We start from the raw sequence: 21,925 nt of genomic DNA, 5'->3' as shown, positions 1-21,925 counted from the left end.
TAAATAAATGTTTATCTAAAGATATATCTATATCTTAGGTATTTATTTAAACCCTGTACTTAAAGATGTTCTCTATAATTTGACTTGATTATATATACATCATTGTAATTGATTTTAGATGATTTGATAACATTATGATTACGAGTGTGCAGTTAGCCTACCATTGTAATTAGATGAATGATAAATCAATCATCTAATTATTTTGATATAATATAATATTAAAACCCCGCTGAGAGAATGTGTTCTTGACTGGTATGTGATTGAAAGTACAATGGAATTTTGAAATCGGTAAAGGATTTACAATTAAAAAATATTGTTTAATTGCTTACTTTGGGCTAATTTTGATTAAAAAAAATAGTTTTTTTTTTTAAATCCATACACGTTACAAGGCTATGTTTGTAGTGACCAAGGAACCGACGTCACTGACGCGATTCTCTCAGCGGACGAACGTTAAAGAATGAATGAATGATTGTCATCCTATCATACCTTGCCCATCATTAGCGTTTTAAAAGATTTTAAACAGTATTAAGGCATCAATTTTGAATCGTTTTTTTTTTTAATATAAGTTCGATAAATAATTTATCTGTATGAATTATAATTAAAACAGTGTTACCACATGTCTAGCAGTTTCTAACACAGTTTAAAGAATTATGTTTTTTTTTTAATTATACATTTAATTTAAATAAGACAATAGGTGCTAAATTAAGTTTCTAACATAAAAAATATAAATATATCTACGTAACGTTCCTACATTTAATTTTTTTTTGTTTTTAAAATAGTTGTTAATTTAACAAGAAGTCAATTTGAATGGAGGCTAATTTATCTGTCGACCATAAAAGAATATTATCCATGTATGACTCCATTTTAAGGCATTTAATGTTGAGAAATGCGTTTAAACGATATGGCTGCTTTTACCAACGTCATTATTTTAATTAAGAATTAATTGTATTAAGTGATTATATAAATGTATACTTGATTTAAGCGATTTATTTAAGAATTTCATTGTTATTGTGTTCAATCGCAAATCATGAATGTTTTGAATGGTCAAATATTGTCATTACTGACACGTCGCGGCCATTTTGTGAAATATTGCCGCCTAAATTTTTGTATAATGTTGTCATATGAAAAAAAAAGTTTTCCCATGTTACGGAATTAATACTCATTGCAATTTGGGATGAATGTAGCGATTTTTGTAATTAGAAATAAAACGACCTGTCAGTAATGTGCAGTAGTTTGAGAAAGGGTGAATACGTAATGCTCTGCGAGCAAGTGTGATAATACGGACATACGGTAAGAAACTATATTGTAATATATGGATTATTCATACGTGTCTCTCGTTTTATTTACCCTTTAAAAAACATACAATTAAGAAATATTTTAGGTTTGTACTTTGTACATACGTTATCTTGAGCAACATTAAAACCTTATAAGTTATAAACAACTGATTATTACCATTATTAAAACATTAAGTTAAATTTAAATTCTACTCATCAAAGAGGATTAAAATATTCTTTATTCAAGAAGGCTTATAAAAGCAGCAATGTTATTTTTGTTAATTTGTTTGTTTTGTTGTTTACACTCTTCGATATTACGTATCGAATGAGCAATAAATCTTGGTAAAAATTATAAAACCATTAAAATTTTACTACATATTAAACTTAATTGCTTATTATGTTTTTGTGCATCTTAATCCATTGTAATATAAAAGTTAATCAGACAATAAAAACCAAAATAATTTATGAGTACATATTTATTTATAAACAATTTTCATCAATATACAAAATGTATAAAAACATCTAGGGGGTGACGCGTTTGGGGTCGCGGGGGAACATCGAGGTCTTGCGGATGTTGTCCAAGCCCAGAAACAGCATCACCACACGCTCCATACCGATACCGCCTCCTGGAAACACACAATCATTTTTTTTTTTTTTTTACATGAGACAGCAACACATACATTACTCTGATCCCAATGTAAGTAGCTGAAGCACTTGTGTTATGGAAAATCAGAAGTAGCGACGGTACCACAAACACCCAGACCCAAGACAACATAGAAAACTAATGGTAATCTACATCGACTCGGCCGGGAATCGAACCCGGGACCTCAGAGTGGCGTACCCATGAAAACCGGTGTACACACCACTCGACCACGGAGGTCGTCGGATTGGATTATTCAATAATACCAATCAAAAAACTATTCCACAGAAATTTTTAACTTTGCCGATTCGTGAATTCAAATCGTTTATAAAAAATACATTGGTAAAAAAGGCATATTATTCGATACAAGATTTTATAGATGATAAAAAAGCGTGGAATTAATACTTGTTGACTTCCGAGCTGGATGTATTAATTTAAATAATTGTATTTAATTAACATGACTTTGTATTTTTTAAATGTTAAAAAAGAATAACTACTAATTTTTCTTGCCGGTTCTTCTCGGTAGAATCTACTTTCGGAACCGGTGGTAGCTTCATTTAATTGTAAAATGACGATTCAAAAGTGCTTGTAAAAGCCTACTTGAATAAAGTTTATTTTTTTTAATTAGGTATTGGTTGTCACGTGTCAGGCAAAAAAGTAGCCTTTGTCCTTTTTTGGAGTTCAAGTTTGCTTCATACCAAATTTCATCAAATTCGGTTCAGCGGTTTGATCGTGAATGAGTGACAAACAGACAGAGCTACTTTCACATTTATAATATTAATATTGAAATTAATAGAGATAAAACATTCCGAGCTAATTTCTAAATACAACAACTTTTTTTAAAACCTGACTCAGGTATATGTCATAATATCTAAGGCTTTTGGATCAATAGGCAGTTTAACTGCTGCAAAATTCCAAAAAACTTGGGGAATTTTAAAGTCGAATATTGGCAACATTTTGGAGTGTAGTCGGATTGACAATCTTGGTTAAGAGTAAAGGGAGGCCTATATTCAATGTAAGGCCTCTGGATATACCGACCATGTGTACAATACACCATCATGTTTTGGACTAAAATCTCTCTTTAAAACCATGCTATACAATGTCAGCGCGCGTTAGTGATTGCTGAAGCAGTAGTACTGCATCTAAAGCAGACTTCCTCACGATGTTTACCAAAATCGAAATATTTTTTTGTTGAACGAAAATTATGTGACGTCACCGGACATACGACAAAGCGTTAGAGAAGATATCTGACAGGCGGCAGGCGACGGCCATATTAGTTGAGACGGAAGATAAAAAGATTGATTTCAGTTGCATGTTTAAAGTATTGTTTTATGATGTTGTTGTTTTTATTAAATATAATTGTGTTTGTTTGTTAATAGTATTTTTGTGAATTGTAGATTATACTTGATTCAAGTAGGCTCGTAAACGAATTTTTGACATCATGTCACAATGTTAAACCAAATGTAAAGCTGTAGTTCGGAAAGTAGATTCTACCGAAAAGTCATTTATTTAGATTTCCACGTGGATTGAGTTATAGCGGGTTCAGTAGTTTTTGAGAATTTGTTGCTGTCTCTTTCTTGCGCTACATATACCCAGTATAACCAACAAAAGGGACGTGATATTTTTATCAGTCTTATTCATTATTTAATATAATCTAATATTTAAAAAGAAATACATATCTTACCTGCATGAGGAGGACAGCCCAGCCTGAACGATTCTATATACGCCGCGATTTTGCTGATGTCTGAAAATAAACAAGACATTCAACCAAAATATCAAGAAAACAATCCATAATCCATTCCCACAGGTGGGCAAACACCTGGCAATAGGGAAGATGCGATATTTTTATTTTTATGTTAATTAAATTCTAAAACACTGTAATTTACTGAGAAAAACGCGGTTTTAAAATGTTAATTTCAATTTTCGCGCGAAAACGAATCTATATTTTGTATGACGTCACTGCTGTCTGTCACTGGCCTATTGTTCGTACTCGTCCTCACTGGCTTACATACTTATGCATTTATTCTCGACTTTGAGATACTTTTTTGTAAAAATTTAAAACAGAATATCGATACTCCGAAAAAAAGCTTTGTTGACGTATGTTTTGTGCCAATTTGTTAATCTACTTCATTAAAGTTTAAAAATAAAAGGTATTTGACTGGAGCTTCTGACACAAAACTGAGATAAAAGTGGTTTCAACCTGAAAATAATCTGGAGCTTGCTTTGACAGACCCAACTTCCATTTTAATTCAAAAAACGCAATTAATTTTCGTTTCAATGTTCAATTTTTTACAACTATAACCCCAAATAAGTAGTCATAACAGGAGTGACGTTACTAAATGCTATATTAGTGTTTTGAATTACGTTCCGCTTCACGTTACTTTAATTAGTAATTATTGTTAACAAACAAAATTATATCAAATATAAACCTTACAGTGGCCCTTCTTTTATATTTTTGTAAAATTTTAATAGCAAATTTTTCACAAATATTAGAATGGCATCGAAAATATCTAAACTTTATTCTACTACCCTTCACTATCAGTTAGTTAGTTTGTTACAGTGCAACCAACTTGGTCAGGTTTCCTACCATCACCCTGAACTCGGTGTAGTCTAGCCTGGTGGTATAAAAGGTAGTGGTTACCGATCCCGTGGTGCTTCGCCCTCTCAGTGAGGAAGTCCGGGTCGTGTATCCGCTGCGCCCCACTGAGGATCTCCTCGCCTCGCATGAACATGTCGTACGAATTCGACGCTTTCTGTAATAGATAATAACTTTGATCATAGCTTATCACTTAGTGGGAGAGTTGGTGGTACCCACACAGTTACCACTTACTCATATAATCTAACGAACAACAATTTTATCATCAAATATTTACCTGCTCACCGTTGTTAGTGAGCCAGTGTAACTTTGTAACCAGTATCAATATTCCTAAAGCATTGGTGCAGTGGGATGTAAGAGATGATTACTAATTCTTACAATGCAATAATGAGTCGACGTTTGCAAAACTATTATCAGTTGCAAGTAAAATTAAAGTGTATATAAGTAGTTAAATGTTAAACTCATAGTAGTGCACAATATAACTGAATCATTAGCGAATTCATTAAATATGTAAATTTAAGGTTTCTTTATCTTTATTCCTCCAATTCGACATGTACTGTATTTATCAGTATACCTAATTATTTAAACAATAAAATATGTATATGTCACCGTAAGATTAGAAACTTCGTTAGATTACAATCTATCTCATGAGATTGTAAACTGTAGAATCATTATATAAAATTTTAAATTAACATGGTTATTTTGATTATTATAATTATCAAATACGGTATATAGAAAATAAAAAAATCGCGAATCGATACGGTAAGTTTCGTTTGTAAAACACGGAATCGAGTGTCGAGTGTACGTAAAATAAATATAACTAGTGACAATGGTAGGGGTGAAAGTGACTATAGCAGTGGTGACCTGTGTTTACGCAGCAAACGTACGAGAAAGGAGGTAGTCCGATATGGACACTCCTAACATAATTGTTCCTGGGCTGATGTTGAGGATAATGAAAGACACTAACTGGTTCACGATTTAGTAACGAGACGGTACAATTATACAGACTGTGACGCACTTTATAGACACTCTGTTTTACATATGCAATGCTTCGACTTTTATACATGATATATGCCACAGAATATGAGATACACAGATGTGAAATATTTAAGTCATAGAATATGTAACTTTACTAACTGTTTACTTCAATACCTGTGTGCATATACGGCACATCAACATCTACCCGCAAACTTCAGTCTCGTGAACAGACATTCGTAGATAATCTTGAAATATCGAGCTCCACCGAATAAAAATAAAAAACATGGTAAATATCTCCTATTTAATAACTGTCTTAATATTGTGAAACGTGAATTATAATTGCAGTTTAACGCATTATTTGCTATATTATAATATAGTATAGATAGATTGTAATCTAACTAATTTTGGTGTCTTACGGCTACAATTGAAATTAGATAATCTTAGTAGGCCCACTGGTGGGCTTAAAATCAAAAATCAAAATAAACTTTATTCAAGTGGGCTTTTATAAGCACTTTTGAATCGTTCTAACCAACTTCTTGGTTAGAACGCGTGCATCTTAGTGATGATTGCGGGTTCAAACCCAGGCAGGCACCGCTGATTCATGTGCTTAATTTGTCTTTATAATTCATCTCGTGCTCAGCGGTGAAGGAAAACATCGTGAGGAAACCTGCATGTGACAAATTTTATAGAAATTCTGCCACATGTGTATTCCACCAACCCGCATTAGAACAGTGTTGTGAAATATGTTCCAAACCTCAAAGGGAGAGGAGGCCTTTAGCCCAGCAGTGGGAATTTACAGGCTGTTGTTGTTGAATCGTTATTTAACAATTAAGTGAACCTACCACCGGTTCGGAAAGTAGATTCTACCGAGAATAACCGGTTAAAACAATAGACAAATGTCATGTTAAAATACTTACAGGATTATTTGGATCGGGCATCGTGTAGAACGGTCGAACGGCTAGAGGGTACTTGTCCAGAATGAAGAAGTCTGTTTCGTATTTGGCTTTGACCAGACGACCCAACAGCTTCTCGTCTGGAGTTGACAGGTCATCTTCCTCTCCAACCGTTACACCTGGAACCAATAACATATTATATAATATTATATTCCTCTTATAAAAGCAAAATTTAATAATTTTCTTGTTCAAGACACAGATAATGTTTTAGTTGCATGTGTGTGCACACAGATTATCAAAGCATGATAGACACAAGAAAAATGTCAATAGGCTATTTGACTGGTTTTTAAAATCCATTTTATATTATTTAGTAGAGGTTAAGGAACCCAGAAAAAGTTATTTTTTTTATTTCTAGTCTAATTTGCCGAAAAATATCATATTAAAAATTCCATATTTAAATATCGCGCGAAAACGCTACTTGGACAATATGGCGCTACAAAGGGGTCAATGGCGTCACTTTCCTGTATTTTAATCTGTGTTACATATAGTAGAAAAGCAAAGTTTACAAGAAAGTGACTTCATCATAAGCCCGGCCAATCAGTAGCGTTTTGTGTCACGTGACAAACGTTTGAAAAAATGCATTTTTATTTATTGATTTTTGAATAAATTAAGTATTATTTTCAAGTTTCGTTAGTAAATAACCATTTTTAAACACATAATATACACTGATTACAATAATTCACAATTTATTTTTCGCATTGTCAAATAGCCTATTATCTAAGTTGTAAGCCCTATGTCTGTGTATGGTGGTGGTAGCAAGTGACCTATTGGTCAGTCTGTCTGCCTACTTCCAATATAAATAAAAGTATTTAGTCTAAATCCTCACCAGCTTCCTTTAACATCTGTATGGCCTGTGGGAACTCCAGTCTCAGTGGGGGGTCCAGGAACTTGAAGGGTGCCACGGGATATTGCTGGGCAACTGTCGCTATTTCATCTTGGAATCTGTTTACAGATATTATGATAGATGACGTAACGGTCAAACATGGAAGTGTTCTGTGTAATACACGTAAAATAGAGGGAGCGCACGATACGCATTAAAAAGTTCCAAACGTTCCGTGCAACAATATTCTAAATGTTATACAAACATCATACCAACCCGCATTGGAACAGCGTTTTGGAATATGTTCCAAAACCTTTTCCTCAAAGGGAGAGGAGGCCTTTAGCCCAGCAGTGGGAATTTACAGGCTATGGTTGTTGTTGTTGTTGTTGTTGTATACAAACACACCATATTTGTAACACACATACTCAAAGCTCGTAACACACAGACAATTAAAACCAAAATATACTTTATTCAAGTAGGCTTTTACAAGCACTTTTGAATCGTCATTTAACAACTATATTGTGTTGAGCTACCACCGGTTCGGAATGCAGATTCTACCGAGAAGAACCGGCAAGAATTACAGTAGTAAATCTTTTCAACATTTAATAATACAGACATGTTAAGTCAGAATATATTTGTACATCACATAAAATGTTTCTAGTTCCTGGGATGGTACAACAGCAGCCTGTAAATTTCCCACTGCTAGGCTAAGGCCTCTTCTGCCTTTGAGGAGAAGGTCTGGAGAATATTCCAACACGCTATTCCAATGCGGATTGGTGGAATACACATGTGGCAGAATTTCTATGAAATTAGCTACTTGCAGGTTTCCTCAAGATGTTTTCCTTCACATTTCACGTGATGAAATATAGCACAAATCAAGCACATGAATATCCAGTGGCGCTTGCCTGATTTGAACCCGCAATCATCAGTTAAGCACGAGTTCTAACCACTGGGCCATCTCTGGTTCACCATAAAACTAACATTAGTGCCATTGACTCACTGTTCCTGCAGCCCTCGGAAAATATCCGTCAGCGTCTGACCGATGGTGTCCAAGACTTCATGGTAGTGCTGCTTGAAAGACATCTCCAGGTCGAGACCAACGAACTCAGTGAGGTGACGGTGCGTGTTGGAGTCTTCAGCTCTGAATACAGCGCCCACCGTGAACACCTGCAATTTAGCATGGTCAAATTGACGCCAGGAGTAAGGGTGAGCACTATGTACTGACTCATTTTGGGTACATAATGGGTCTCGTGATCAAACTCAAACTCAAACTCAAACACAAATAACTTTTTTTTATATAGAAGAATTACACTTTCTTATTGATGGTCAATTGAAACACTACTACTGGTTCGGAAAAGAAAACACCCTGACCTGAGAAGAACCGGCGAGAGAAACTCAGCGGGTTTTTTTTTGTTTGTCTCATATATTATATAAACAATTTTATATGAGATGAAATAGCCAGGAGGCGATCGTTTCATTCCCAAGGTGTGCTATCGATCAAATGGTTCCATCCAAATCGTTAGGAAAATGACGTATATGGGATGAAATTATGCCAAACCATTTTAAGGGGGGGACAGAATAACGGCATATTCGACAGCGTATAAAGTGAAAGATATAACGTTCCACTTTACACGTACAGTACGACACAACTTAAATGTATCATCGGTAAAATTCATAAAACCGATCACATCCGAATTAAGTATAGTACGACACAAATTAGATGTAGCATCGGAAAATGCAATGGAATGAAAATAAAACCGATTTCAGCCGATTTACACAACCAATAGAAATAGCTCCCTATCGCGCCATTCGACGCTATTCGTCGCTATAGATTCACGCGTCAGAGAAAGCGAGTGCATGTAAACCGACGCGTCATATATTAGGTCATATGATATTATAAGTTATTACGTTGTTCTAAAGATCATATTCGCATGAGAAATAAATATTGATAATTTGGGATAGCGTACTCAATTCGGATGTGGATCGGTTTAACGAATTTTGCCGATGCGACATCTAAGTTGTGTCGTACTATAATACGCTATTCCAAACTATCAAAATTTATTTCTAATGCGAATATGATCTTTACACAAACGTAATAACTTGTAATATCATATGACCTAATATATTCGTCAATTTGACGCGTCGGTTTCACGAGAATCTATAGCGACGAATAGCGTCGAATGGCGCGATAGGGAGCTGTTTCTATTGGTTGTGTGAATTGGCAGTGATCGGTTTTATTGAATTTGCCGATGCTACATCTAAGTTGTGTCGTACTATACCCCGGTAACTCCTCTAGTTTGAAGGCCCACAACGGTCCTTACGTAGCATGCGTAAAGCGTTCCCGTAATGCCTCCCTGAAAAAACGGAGTGGGTACCACTGATTTCATTGTACCATATACCCCCACTCACGAATTCAGTCAAAACATCATCATAAAGCAGCAGTGCTTTATTTGCCCATATGGATGCCTTAGGATTCTATTCATCATCATCGCCTTCATCTTCATCATCATCATGATTTCATAGCGCTTTAGAATTACGACCGACATCAGAATTACGTTCTTTCCCCTGAGTCACTCGTAAAAATCAGTTATGAACACATGCTTGATTAACTGATGCCGATATTAGGATGCTATTCATCACCATCATCATCGCCTTCATCATCATCATCAAGATTTCATTGCGCTTTAGAATAACGACCGACATCAGAATTACGTTCTTTCCCCTGAGTCACTCGTAACAATCAGTTATGAACACATGCTTGATTAACTGATGCCGATATTAGGATGCTATTCATCACCATCATCATCGCCATCGTCATCATCATCATGATTTCATAACGCTTTAGAATTACGACCGACATCTGAATAATTTTCCCCTGAGTCACTCATAACAATCACTTATGAACACATGCTGGATTAACGTCATCATCATCATCATGATTTCATAACGCTTTAGAATTACGACCGACATCAGAATTATTTTCCCCTGAGTCACTCATACCAATCGTCAGTTATGATTATTCAACTGACCTTGTCGAAGTCAGCGGCGATGGCCATCTGCTTGTAGAGCTGCGGGCTCTGCGCGAGGTACGCGGACGACTTGAAGTACGAGACCGTGAACACGTTGGCGCCGCCCTCCGACGCCGCAGAGATGATCTTAGGGGTGTGGATCTCAACGAAACCTGGAACCAATACCATAATCATCATCTCGACAGATTTCTGCCACGACATATGTTGATGTTTACATAGTAACTGTTGTAAATATGTAAATCCTACTACTATTATAAAGGCGAAAGTTTGTATGTATGGATGTATGGATGTTTGTTACTCTTTCACGTAAAAACTACTGAATGGATTTGAATGTAACTTTACCACAATATAGCTTATACATCAGAATAACACATAGGCTACAATTTTTGAGGTTTCTAATGTGAGGTCGTAAAAAAAACACATTTTTTGCGCTTACATTGCAAACGCTGACTGAATCCTACAAGATAGATCAAAACAATGTACTACAGTATTGTACAACTTAAAAAGGTCTACAAAAAAGTCTGTGATGGTATATGTTTATCTCTTAGGAATAACCCACAATAACCACTTTTTATCCTTTACTTTGTACGAGAAATAATGACTTATTTACGAAGCTATTTTAAGCGATTACTAGACTAGACGTGACGAACCTGAAGTCCCCGCGAACGAAGTCGCGGGCAAAAGCTAGTTTATAATATTGCAGTGGTTTGTACAAGTGGCGCCATCTATTTGTTGTCACCATTTATGCAACGTTCTATTGTGTTTTTGTCTGATTTTTACTGTATGGTTGTAAAACAAAAATCTAGCGCGTCATTCTCGTAAAAAAGTAAGAATAAGAAGTGTATAACTCGAGTAAAATAAAATTAAAGTTCAATGAAAATGCTCTTTCTTTATTTTGATCCAATCATCTCAATAGTAGCAGCCTGTAAATTTGCCTGTTGGGCTAATTCTAAATCTAAATAAATGGGAGAGAACAATCTATCTATCTAAAGAGATCTATCTATCTAAGATTATAGTTTAACGGTATTTGCAATTTCACGGTGATAATATATGGCGAATGCAGTGGCACATTACGTGCAACTAATCAGCGCGCGAGATGCATTCCGTTCTACGCTAGCGTACGCGAAGAGTAGCGTTAAATTGCAATCATATCTCACTGTTCACAATATTTCGATAGATTACAATCTCACGAGATAGACTGTAATCTATTTATATTTATTTTTTATGGAATAGGTTGGCGGACGGGCATATGAGCCACCTGATGGTAAGTGGTCACCATCGCCCATAGACAATGACGCTGTAAGAAATATTAACTATTCCTCACATCGTCAATGTGCCACCAACCTTGGGAACTAAGATGTTATGTCCCTTGTGCCTGTAGTTACACTGGCTCCCTCGCCTTTCAAACCGGAACACAACAATACTGAGTACTGTTATTTAGCGGTAGAGTAACTGGTGAGTGGGTGGTACCTACCCAGGCGGGCTTGCACAAAGACCTACCACCAAGCTATCTAACGATGTTTGTAATCTCAAGGTAACATATATAAAGTAAAGTGAAAGTAAAGTAACAGCCTGTAAATTTCCCACAGCTGGGATAAAGCCTCCTCTTCCATTAAGGAGAGGGTTTGGAACATATTCCACCACGCTGTTCCAATGCAGGTTGGTGGAATGCACACGTGGCAGAATGTCGATGAAACTAGTCACATACACGTTTCCTCACGATTTCCTTCACAGCCGAGCACGAGATGAATTATAATCACAAATTAAGCACATATATATACAGTGGTGCTTGCCTGTATTTGAACCCGCAAACATCGGTTAAGATGAAAGCTGTCTAACCACTGGGCCATCTCAGCTCATATATATCTAGAAATATTTGCCTGAAAGAACTCACCTCTCCTTGTCAAATGGTCTCTGAACAATCTGCAAACGCCGGCTTCGATGCGGAATATCGCTTGGTTGGCCGGAGTCCTCAGGTCCAATACGCGGTTGTCCAACCTCGTGTCTTGGTTGACCCTGATCTTGAGACCTTCGGGGTCCTGGAAATTACGACAATCTAATGAAACAACGTATAGTAAGACACAAATTAGATGTAGCATCGGAAAATGCAATGGAATGAAAATAAAACCGATTACTGCCGATTTACACGACCAATAGAAATAGCTCCCTATCGCGCCATTCGACGCTATTCGTCGCTATAGATTCACGCGTCAGAGAAAGCGAGTGCATGTAAATCGACGCGTCAAATTGACGAATATATTAGGTCATATGATATTACAAGTTATTATGTTTGTGCAAAGATCATATTCGCGTGAGAAATAAATATTGATAATTTGGGATAGCGTACTTAATTCGGATGTGATCAGTTTTACGAATTTTGCCGATGCGACATCTAAGTTGTGTCGTACTATACTTCTGTGAAAGCTGACAACGGACAAATTTATTTTTAAAATAGTAAGGACAACATCATACAGGAAGTGTAAACATAGACAAAATTAAACAGATAAAAATAAGATGTTTATGACAAAATATGTCCATTTTTTTACACAATCATATAAACGTATACCGCTAGTAGTCGCCCACGGCTTCACACGCGTTTTAGGGTGTTTGTTGTCATGTGTCAGGCAAAAAAGTAGCCTATGTCCTGCCTTGGAGTTCAAGTTAGCTTCACACCAAATTTCATCAAATTCGGTTCAGCGGTTTGGTCGTGAAAGAGCGACAGACAGACAGAGTTACTTTAACATTTTATATGTATATAGATTATCGTTTGTAACAGGATATTTAACCGACTTTACAAAGAGGAGGAGGTTCTGAATTTAATTGTTTTTTTGTGTTTTCTTGTCAAAACGATGTCGTCCTTTTTATGTCTTCTCGTTACCAATGATCCGACGTGTTAAACTTACGGTTTGATATCTTTATTAATATTTCTTACAAGAATAAAATTCACTTAGGAGAAAAATAAGGTACATTAAAATTTGTTTACATAATGGCTAGCGTTAGCGAGAGTCGAGATGGCCCAGTGGTTAGAACGCGTGCATCTTAACCGACGATTGCGGGTTCAAACCCAGGTAAGCACCGCTGATTCATGTGCTTAATTTGTCTTTATAATTCATCTCGTACTCGGCGGTGAAGGAAAACATCGTGAGTAAACCTGCATGTGACAAATTTCATAGAAATTCTGCCACATGTGTATTCGACCAACCCGCATTGGAACAGCGTGGTATAATAGTTATTCATAGCAAAACAACAATCATCACAGAGTGAGCGTAACTTGAAGTGTCTTTTTATTTCGAAGATTTTATTATTATTTGTTTTGTTTTAAAATATCGATTTTTAAAAGTCTTTTATATGTAGACAAAGATTTATCATGTTTTATATCTTTTGGGAGTTTATTGTACAACTGAGCACCTTGATACATTAAAGTTCTTTTTCCGTAATTAGTTTGTGGGGCGTATAGATTTATGTCATTTGCTTGTCATAACATTTTTTTTAGGATTTGGTGTTTTTTTGTAAAAGTTATTTGGGAGTGGATGTCTTTATTTAGAATTTTCCTAATTAGTAGGCAAGTGTTGTAATGATACGTTTGTGAAATAGTCAGTAGGTTCAAATCTTTATATTTTTTTTGGAAGGGCGTTAAATAATTATAATTAAATAAAACTTTAATTAATTTATTTTGAGCTCGTCGTAAAGGTTCTAAATTCGTTTTGGCGGATGTGCCCCATATTTTCAATCAAATAGTCATATGGGGTTTAATGAGCGAGTTATATGTTATTATTTGACGACCTCCATAGTCGAATGGTGTGTACACCGGTTTTCATGGGTACGCCACTCCGAGGTCCCGGGTTCGATTCCCGGCCGCGTCGATGTAGATTATCATTAGTTTTCTATGTTGTCTTGGGTCTGGGTGTCTGTGGTACCGTCGTTACTTCTGATTTCCATAACACAAGTGCTTCAGCTACTTACATTGGGATCAGAGTAATGTGTGTGATGTTATCTCATATTTAAAAAAATAAATAATTATTTATTTATATTAGAAAACGTACATGACGTGAGAGACACCGAACAAAACCGCGCAAAGCTCCAGAAAGAGAAATTATTTTTCACTTTATTTTTAATATATGATGTTTCCATGTCAAGTGGTGATCCAAAATAAGTCCAAGGTATTTTTCGTGGTTTACTTTATTTATAATTTGGTTATTAATACTTAATGTAAAATCTTCAGGTATTCGCTTATTTTTTGAAGAGAACATGATGTAATTAGTTTTGGAAATATTTATAGTTAGAATATTACTTTGAAACCATTTATTTAGAAGATCAAGATCATGTTGAGCGTCGGTAATTATTGAATCAATTGTGGTTAAAGACATTTATTTCTCAAAACAAATTACATTTCACTTAATGAGAAAACAAAACAAAATATTACGTACTAATTGAGCTGTGAGCGTTTTAGACAGATTTTTTTACATAATCTTTCACATAATCTTAAATCAATTGATTCACTGAAATAAAATAGACTGGTATCACTGGCATATAAAGTGATGTCCCCCCTTAAATCAACTTCACAAATATTATTAATGTAAATTAGGAACAGCAACGGGCCTAAGATAGATCCCTGCGGTACGCCAAATTTAATTTCTTTGGGACTACTTTCTACTCCATCACACTTAACAACCTGATATCGGTTTGTATGATAAGACCTGAATATATTGTGTGCAGTTCCTGAAATGCCAATGTTACTCAGTTTTGTCAAAAGTCAACACTATCTCTCATGATAAATCATGAGAGATAGTGTCAAAAGCCTTTTTTAAATCGATGAATAATCCTAGTGCTATTTGTTTTTTATCGATGCTAAGTTTAATTTTAGTAATGAGGTCTATGGTAGGTGAAAGTTTGTTGGATTTTGGCCTAATCCCGTATTGTTTTACATAAAGGATATTATATCTTGACAAGTGTTCTAATAGTTGGTTGTACAAAATTCTTTCAAAAATTTTAGATAATACTGGGAGTATTGAAATTGGACGATGGACACATTTTTTACCGGATTTTATAAATTGGAGAGACTTTTGCATTTTTAAGGCTATCTGGAAACGTTCCTTTTTTTAAAATAATTATTTAAAAAAGCACTTAAAGAACTTAAGTATCAAGGTTTTTACACATTTGATGGCTTTAGTGGTTATCGTATCTAGACCTGAGCTACAGTTATTTTTTAAGTTACTGATTATTTGACCAACATCCTCAACCGTTACCGGTCTAAATTCAGCAAGAGAAAATTTGAATTTCCAGTTACGCTTACTTCGTTGCATGATTACTTGGTGGCAGGGCTTTGTGCCAGTCCCTCTGGGTAGGTACCACCCACTCATCAGTTATTCTACCGCCAAATAACAGTACTCAGTATTGTTGTGTTCTGGTTTGAAGGTGAGTGGGCCAGTGTAACTACAGGCACAAGGGACATAACATCTTAGTTCCCAAGGTTGGTGGCACATTGACGATTTAAGGAATAGTTAATATTTCTTTCAGCGTCATTATCTATGGGCGATGGTGATCACTTACCATCAGGTGGCCCATATATTAGAAAACCAAAATGTAGGCTAACAAAATCTACCTACAGAACATTACCAATTGATATATTGATGATAACAGTTGAGCCGTGGATGCGTAACAAACCCGCCATGCCGTTAGCGCGAGGCGCGGCGGTACTCACGTCAGTCTCGGGGCGCGCCGCGTCCTCCACGAGGAGCGGCAGCTGCGCGCGCGCCGGTGACACCACCCACACGTCGCGCGCCGACAGCTCCACGGCGCTCACCGAGCACGCCTGCACGGGGCTGGCGGTCGCCACCACCGCCGCGCGCACGTCCACGATCGACTCCTTAGGGATGCTGCAAGCGGCGTAGCTAGATGACGAAGGACTCCGGTGCGAAGAAAAAGATTCGGGCCCTATCATACCCATCCCACTTTAACTAATAATTACCCTTTAAAATTATAGATACCAAATAAGAAATCTTGTGCGCAGTGTCGTGTTTTTCTAGCTTCAGAAACTTAAGGTTTAGAGCCCCTGGTGCACTGCACCAACTTTTTTCTCGCTGGAATAACGCATTACACGCTTCCCCCATGTGATGGAAAGTGGGGGGGTACTCCCCAGAGCCCTGGACGCCGAGTGCCCCAAGCACAACGGGTTTACCCACTAAAAAACCAGTGGTACCCTCTCCGTCTTTCGGCGGACGCCACTCCAACTTCTAGGGGGGATTCCCAAGGTACTGGGACCCCGCCTTTTCCCTGTTGCGCCGATTGAGGCGGGGGGAGAAGGTGCTTGTAGCGCCTTTTCCTTCTCCCCGGTCGTCTTCTGCGGAGCGAGTCAGCGGCGGCATTTTTTTCCCGCTCCCGCTCCGCTGCTTCCTTCTGCGACATGACACTTTCGCAGAAGGAGCGCATCTCTGACCAGCACATATCACTACCGTGCATGATGTACTGCACTTCCTGCCCTACGATCGCTCGAGTACGACCAAGACCATGTTCAATTTCATTACACAGTATAAAACAAAGTGGCTCACCGCTGTCTGTCCCTACGTATGCTTAGATCTTTAAAATTACGCAACGGATTTTGATGCGACTTTTTCAATAGATATATTGATTCAAGAAGAAGGTTGTTGTATGTAATACATGGAAAATATAGTAAAGAATTACTTATAATTTTAGAAGTTTCTAATGTGATGTCGTGAATAAACAAATTCTGTAGTATATTTAGTATCAGCATTCCATGCTAAGCCGGGCGGGTCGCTAGTAAAATATATATTTGTAATTTGTCTATAGAACTAAGCAGTTTGTGTTCACTAAAGGACGCTCGACTACTGATGCGGGTATAACATTTATTGAGCACATTTATGATGCGTAGGAGAAGTCAGAAAACCTCACTGGAGGATTTGTGACTTATCAAAAGCTTTCGATTGCGTAAAACATGATATTCTTCTAGAATCAACATATTATGCAATCAAGGGCCCTGCATTCAAATTCGTTTCCTCCTAAATGAGAAGAGAGAGAAAAAAGAGTTTTGACGATAGTTATTAACGGCGCAAAATTTAATGCCGTTCTGGCACAAATGGTGTACCGCAGGGTTCAATTTAAGGACCTCTGCTATTTATTATATATGTAAATGATTTAAATTATTAAGTTAAAACGACAATAAGATATATGGTCCTAAACGCAATAAAGACTAAATGCGTTTAAACTTTCACGAAGATGCTGTCACATATTTAGAAGTAAACTTAAAGTCGATATAAGTAAAGTAAAGTAACAGCCTGTAAATTACCCACTGCTGGGCTAAGGCCTCCTCTTCCATTAAGGAGAGGGTTTGGAACATATTTCACCACGCTGTTCCAATACGGTTTGGTGGAATTCACATGTGGCAGAATTTCGAGGAGATTAGACACATGTAGGTTTCCTCACGATGTTTTCCTTCACCGCCGAGCACGAGATGAATTGTAAACACAAATTAAGCACATATACATAGTGGTGCTCGCCTGGGTTTGAACCCGAAATCATCGGTTAAGATGCACACGTTATAACCACTGGGTCATCTCGGCTCCGATATAAGTAGTTAAGTTAAATTGTATTGTACTGTAAATAAAGTAAGATTAGGCAAAAATTGTTAGTATTGAAAAATATAGCTGTGCTTTTAGCAAATCTCATGGGCAATATAGTTGAAATGATTACATAATATTTGTATAAAAATATTAAAAATAATTTGATACGGGATTATAGATTATATATCTACTATGTACCCAAGCGAAGTGCGATCGTTTGCTAATTTATTACAATAATAATAATAAATGAATTGTTTAATCTGTACTTTTTTAATCTTCATTTACGTTGCAACATAATGTACTCAAAAATAGGAATTCCTAAAGGTGACATTCTTGGGCCCATTCTTTTCCTATTTCATATTATTGTTACATATAACCAAAATGTGTTTCATAAAACTGAAACTATCTTAATTATTACGTATCATAACACAACATATAATCTCAATTTTGTAACATCAGATAATATACATTAGGAAATTAACAACCGTTTAAGTTAACTACACAAAACGCCTAAAGTGCTTACTACGTATATTTTGATTAACTCACTTCCCAGTAAATTTCACCATCTGTTTGCTGATAGCGAGTTCCTCGTTGACGCTTATTATCAGTTGAATTGTACTTGAGTTCTGTCGTAGGACAGCGAAACATTGCTTTCCTTTGGCACGGGACGTTTGCAGCCGAGCTGAAATTATAATTATACTTTAATACGTTTTACCAATGATATTCTAGTAAACAGATATGTTATACCCATACTAAACAACAGAAAAATGTGTGCCGCGCCTGGGACCGTTTATTTTAGTTTATTTTTACATTTCGTTAAAAGTAAAAAGGATAGCTTGATAAAAACAATAAGTAAAAGGGATAACTAGATGTTTTAATTACGCAAAACGTATTACTACGTAATTATGATGTATTATAACGTATTACTACGTAAAACAACTAAAGGCAAACGTCCTAATTGGGACGTTTTCTAGTCTTCACTTTTTGAGCGTTAATAACATATCTGTTTACTAGAACATCAATGCGTTTTACTGTATTAGTTGTCATGTGTCAATCAAAAAAAGTAGTTTATGTCCTTCCTTGCGAGTTCAACTTTTCTTCATAACAAATTTAATCAAATTCGGTTCAGCGGTTTTGTCGTGAAACAGCGACTGACAGACAGACAGTTACTTTTACATTTATAATATTAATATAGATTTATATAAACATATAAAACAAAATATTTAGTTAAACAAATGTAAATATTTAAATATGAGACAACATCACATACATTACTCTGATCCCAATGTAAGTAGCTAATGCACTTGTGTTATGGAAAATAAGAAGTAACGATACCACGAACACCCATATCTAAGACAACATAGAAAACTAATGATAATCTACATCGACTCGGCAGGGAATTCGTCCCGGGACCTCAAAGTGGTATACCCATGAAAACCGGTGTACACACCACACTATATGGTATATACTAACATTTTATATTTGGATTAAATATAAAACCTCAGCCTTCTTGTAACAAATAAATTCATACCTCTGATCCAAACGAATTTTCCGTTCATGTGTACACCAAGATCTTTGACATCTGTGTACACGCGGTCTCTATGCTCGCCAGTGGACTGTATCATTTTGACATTACCATATTTCCCTTCAGATATATCTATCTCAAATGTATCTGCTTCGGGTGCAGCGGCCTGTTGAACAAACAAATATCTTAATATCACTATTACATTATACAAAAGCTGATCTATGAAATTAGACACATGCAGGTTTCCTCACAATTTTTTCCTTCACCGCCGATCACGAGATGAATAGGCTATTTGAAAATGCGAAAAATAAAGTGTTAATTAATTGTAATCTGTAAAATCTGTAAAATTTGAAAATAATACTTAATTTATTCAAAAATCCATGAACAAAAATGCATTTTTTTTAAACGTTGTATGCGACACAAAACATTCCTTATTTTTTGCCTTTAAATTATTATCTATACATAATGCTGTTAATTTTTTTGATTGTGTTTGTTTTTTAATAGATATATAATATACTGGAAGTGACTACATGGTATAGGTGGCCTGGTATTGGAACACCTTCTTTTTTTATTTCAAACTTTAAAAGTTAGAGTTGAGATGGCCGAGTGGTTAGAAAGTGTGCATCTTATCCGATGATTTCGTGTTCAAGCCTAGGTAAGCACCACTATATACATGTGCATACATATTATATATGTGCTTAATTTTTGTTTATAATTCATCTCATGCTTGGTAGTGAAGGAAAACATCGTGAGGAAACCTGCATGTGTCTAATTTCATCGGAATTCAGCCACATGTGCATTCCACCAACCCGCATTGAAACAGTGTGGTGGAATATGTTCCAAACTCTCTCCTGAATGGAAAAGGAGTCCTTAGCCCAGCAGTGGGTAATTTACTGGCTGTTACTTTACTTAAAGGTTAGCTTTACATGAATTAGCACATCAGGCATGGATAATGATTAAAATAATAATATTAATTAGTGTTATTTAACAACTTCCTTTTAGAACTACTAGATGTAAACAGTACAAAATTTTTATTAAGATTGGCAAATATTTTTTTATGCTTTTAGCATCCATAAGCCTTGGTAAGTGATAACCACAGCCCACAGACATTACTTATGATTGAAATTAACTTCTCGTACAACTAATACCCCATCAACCTTCAGAACTGACATTTTATACTAGAAAAATAATACTAAAGATATATTTTTTAAAATTGGGTATGGTACCTTATGTTCCGCCTTTTTCTGTTGCTTCTCAGCAGCTTTGGCCGCTTTCTTAGCGGCTTTTTTACTGGTTGCTGCATCTCCCTCGGCGGGCGGTTGATTTACTTCTGATAGCACCATTGTAACTAAAAAGTAGAAAATATTGCTATTAATACATTATTATAGGATATATTCTTACGAGGCTAGGTCTTTATTTATTATTCAGACTAACTGTAAATATATTTTGGCATTTTAATAGTTTATTTCATGGTTTTATTAAACATAAATTTTTTAAAGAGTAAAAACTAGTATTAGCCAGATAAATCAAAACACTAAATGGAAAAGTGAATTGTGAATTACAGTATATTTATTTCTTTGCCACTTAGTGTTTGAGGTATACTATATAATTGGATGAAATATTTTATCTGTTTCGTAGAAGACACTTAAAATTTACTAGAATTTGAATAAATTTTTGGATTCCAATTAGAATTCTATAATACTATATTAAAAAATGATGTATATTGGCTGCAAAGTGTAGACAACTGAGACTATATATAAATAAAACATCTTAAAAAACTCAGGGACAAAGCTATTTCACACATTTTTAATAAGTTTCATAAGTAGAAAAATCAATAGGTTCTTATTAAATCTGCAAATAATAAATATACTTTTCAGTTAAGCACACTATATTTAACTGCAAATAACAAAAAATTTAATCTAGCATATTAGATATATAAAGAATAACAACAGAATTCTTTAGGCTGAAAATTATTGACAAAAATTAAAAAAATTAGCACTTAAATTTTTTTTAATCTGTTAATATCATGAACTGATTACTCACAATCTAATGACCTATAAACTACAATTTATTTATAGTAATTTAACTTTCCAACAAAGTCAAAACGATTAAATTAAATGAACTGCACCACATTTTATCATACTCATAACAAGTGTTTAGCAACTGTTACCTTATTTGTTATTTTTTAATTTGTACTCTTTATTTGATAAGGCAATAGATAAAACTTAAGTGTAGAACAAACTTTGGATAAGTTATTATTGGGTGAGGTTATGTACCACTTTCCGGTGAAATTGGCATTTCACACTAAAGTCACAGCCCACAATGTATTTTTGGTAGATAGAAAATTTAGATTTGACAGTTCTGTCAAATTGTCAATGTCACACTTGACAGTTTATAATGATGAATTCTGGGTTATTTGGAGTTTTGGATCAGTATAAAAATCATTTTAGGGTCAAGTCCAAAATGTAATGAAAATGACATTCCATACACATGTGAATGGAAAGCCTAATTTTTAAATTGTTAAGCATAACAA

At 35.5% G+C, this 21,925-nt stretch overlaps 1 protein-coding gene across 3 annotated transcripts; it reads right to left on the bottom strand.

The window, feature by feature from the left end:
* Nucleotides 1-1,732: 1,732 nt before the first annotated feature.
* Nucleotides 1,733-21,743, bottom strand: LOC124541160 (aspartate--tRNA ligase, cytoplasmic). Of its 3 annotated transcripts, none has more exons than XM_047119016.1 (13): nt 21,563-21,743; nt 20,619-20,740; nt 19,399-19,558; nt 18,414-18,549; nt 15,992-16,166; nt 12,185-12,329; nt 10,291-10,442; nt 8,262-8,428; nt 7,268-7,383; nt 6,406-6,560; nt 4,556-4,667; nt 3,599-3,658; nt 1,733-1,900 (listed from the first exon to the last, which is right to left on the bottom strand). In XM_047119016.1, the coding sequence occupies exons 2-13, from the start codon at nt 20,733-20,735 to the stop codon at nt 1,797-1,799; spliced, it is 1,599 nt and encodes a 532-aa protein (XP_046974972.1). In that variant the 5' UTR covers nt 20,736-20,740; nt 21,563-21,743; the 3' UTR covers nt 1,733-1,796. The 3 variants fall into 3 exon arrangements, with proteins under 3 accessions (XP_046974972.1, XP_046974974.1, XP_046974975.1); XM_047119018.1 differs by having other exon boundaries at nt 20,619-20,742; nt 21,572-21,730; XM_047119019.1 differs by having other exon boundaries at nt 21,436-21,569.
* Nucleotides 21,744-21,925: the final 182 nt, after the last annotated feature.

The sequence above is a fragment of the Vanessa cardui genome, chromosome 27 (genome assembly GCF_905220365.1).
Source record: "Vanessa cardui chromosome 27, ilVanCard2.1, whole genome shotgun sequence".
NCBI lineage: Eukaryota > Metazoa > Arthropoda > Insecta > Lepidoptera > Nymphalidae > Vanessa > Vanessa cardui.
This window is presented reverse-complemented; position numbering and strand designations above follow the sequence as displayed.

Bases quoted from the DNA above. Each gene is read 5' to 3' on its own strand.
- LOC124541160 (XM_047119016.1), bottom strand. From the start codon at position 20,735: ATGGTGCTATCAGAAGTAAATCAACCGCCCGCCGAGGGAGATGCAGCA. The intron at 6,561-7,267 runs GTGAGGATTTAG...TATTGGTTCCAG, and splicing joins ACAGATGTTAAAGGAAGCTG to GTGTAACGGTTGGAGAGGAA. The intron at 1,901-3,598 runs GTAAGATATGTA...GTGTGTTTCCAG, and splicing joins GGGCTGTCCTCCTCATGCAG to GAGGCGGTATCGGTATGGAG.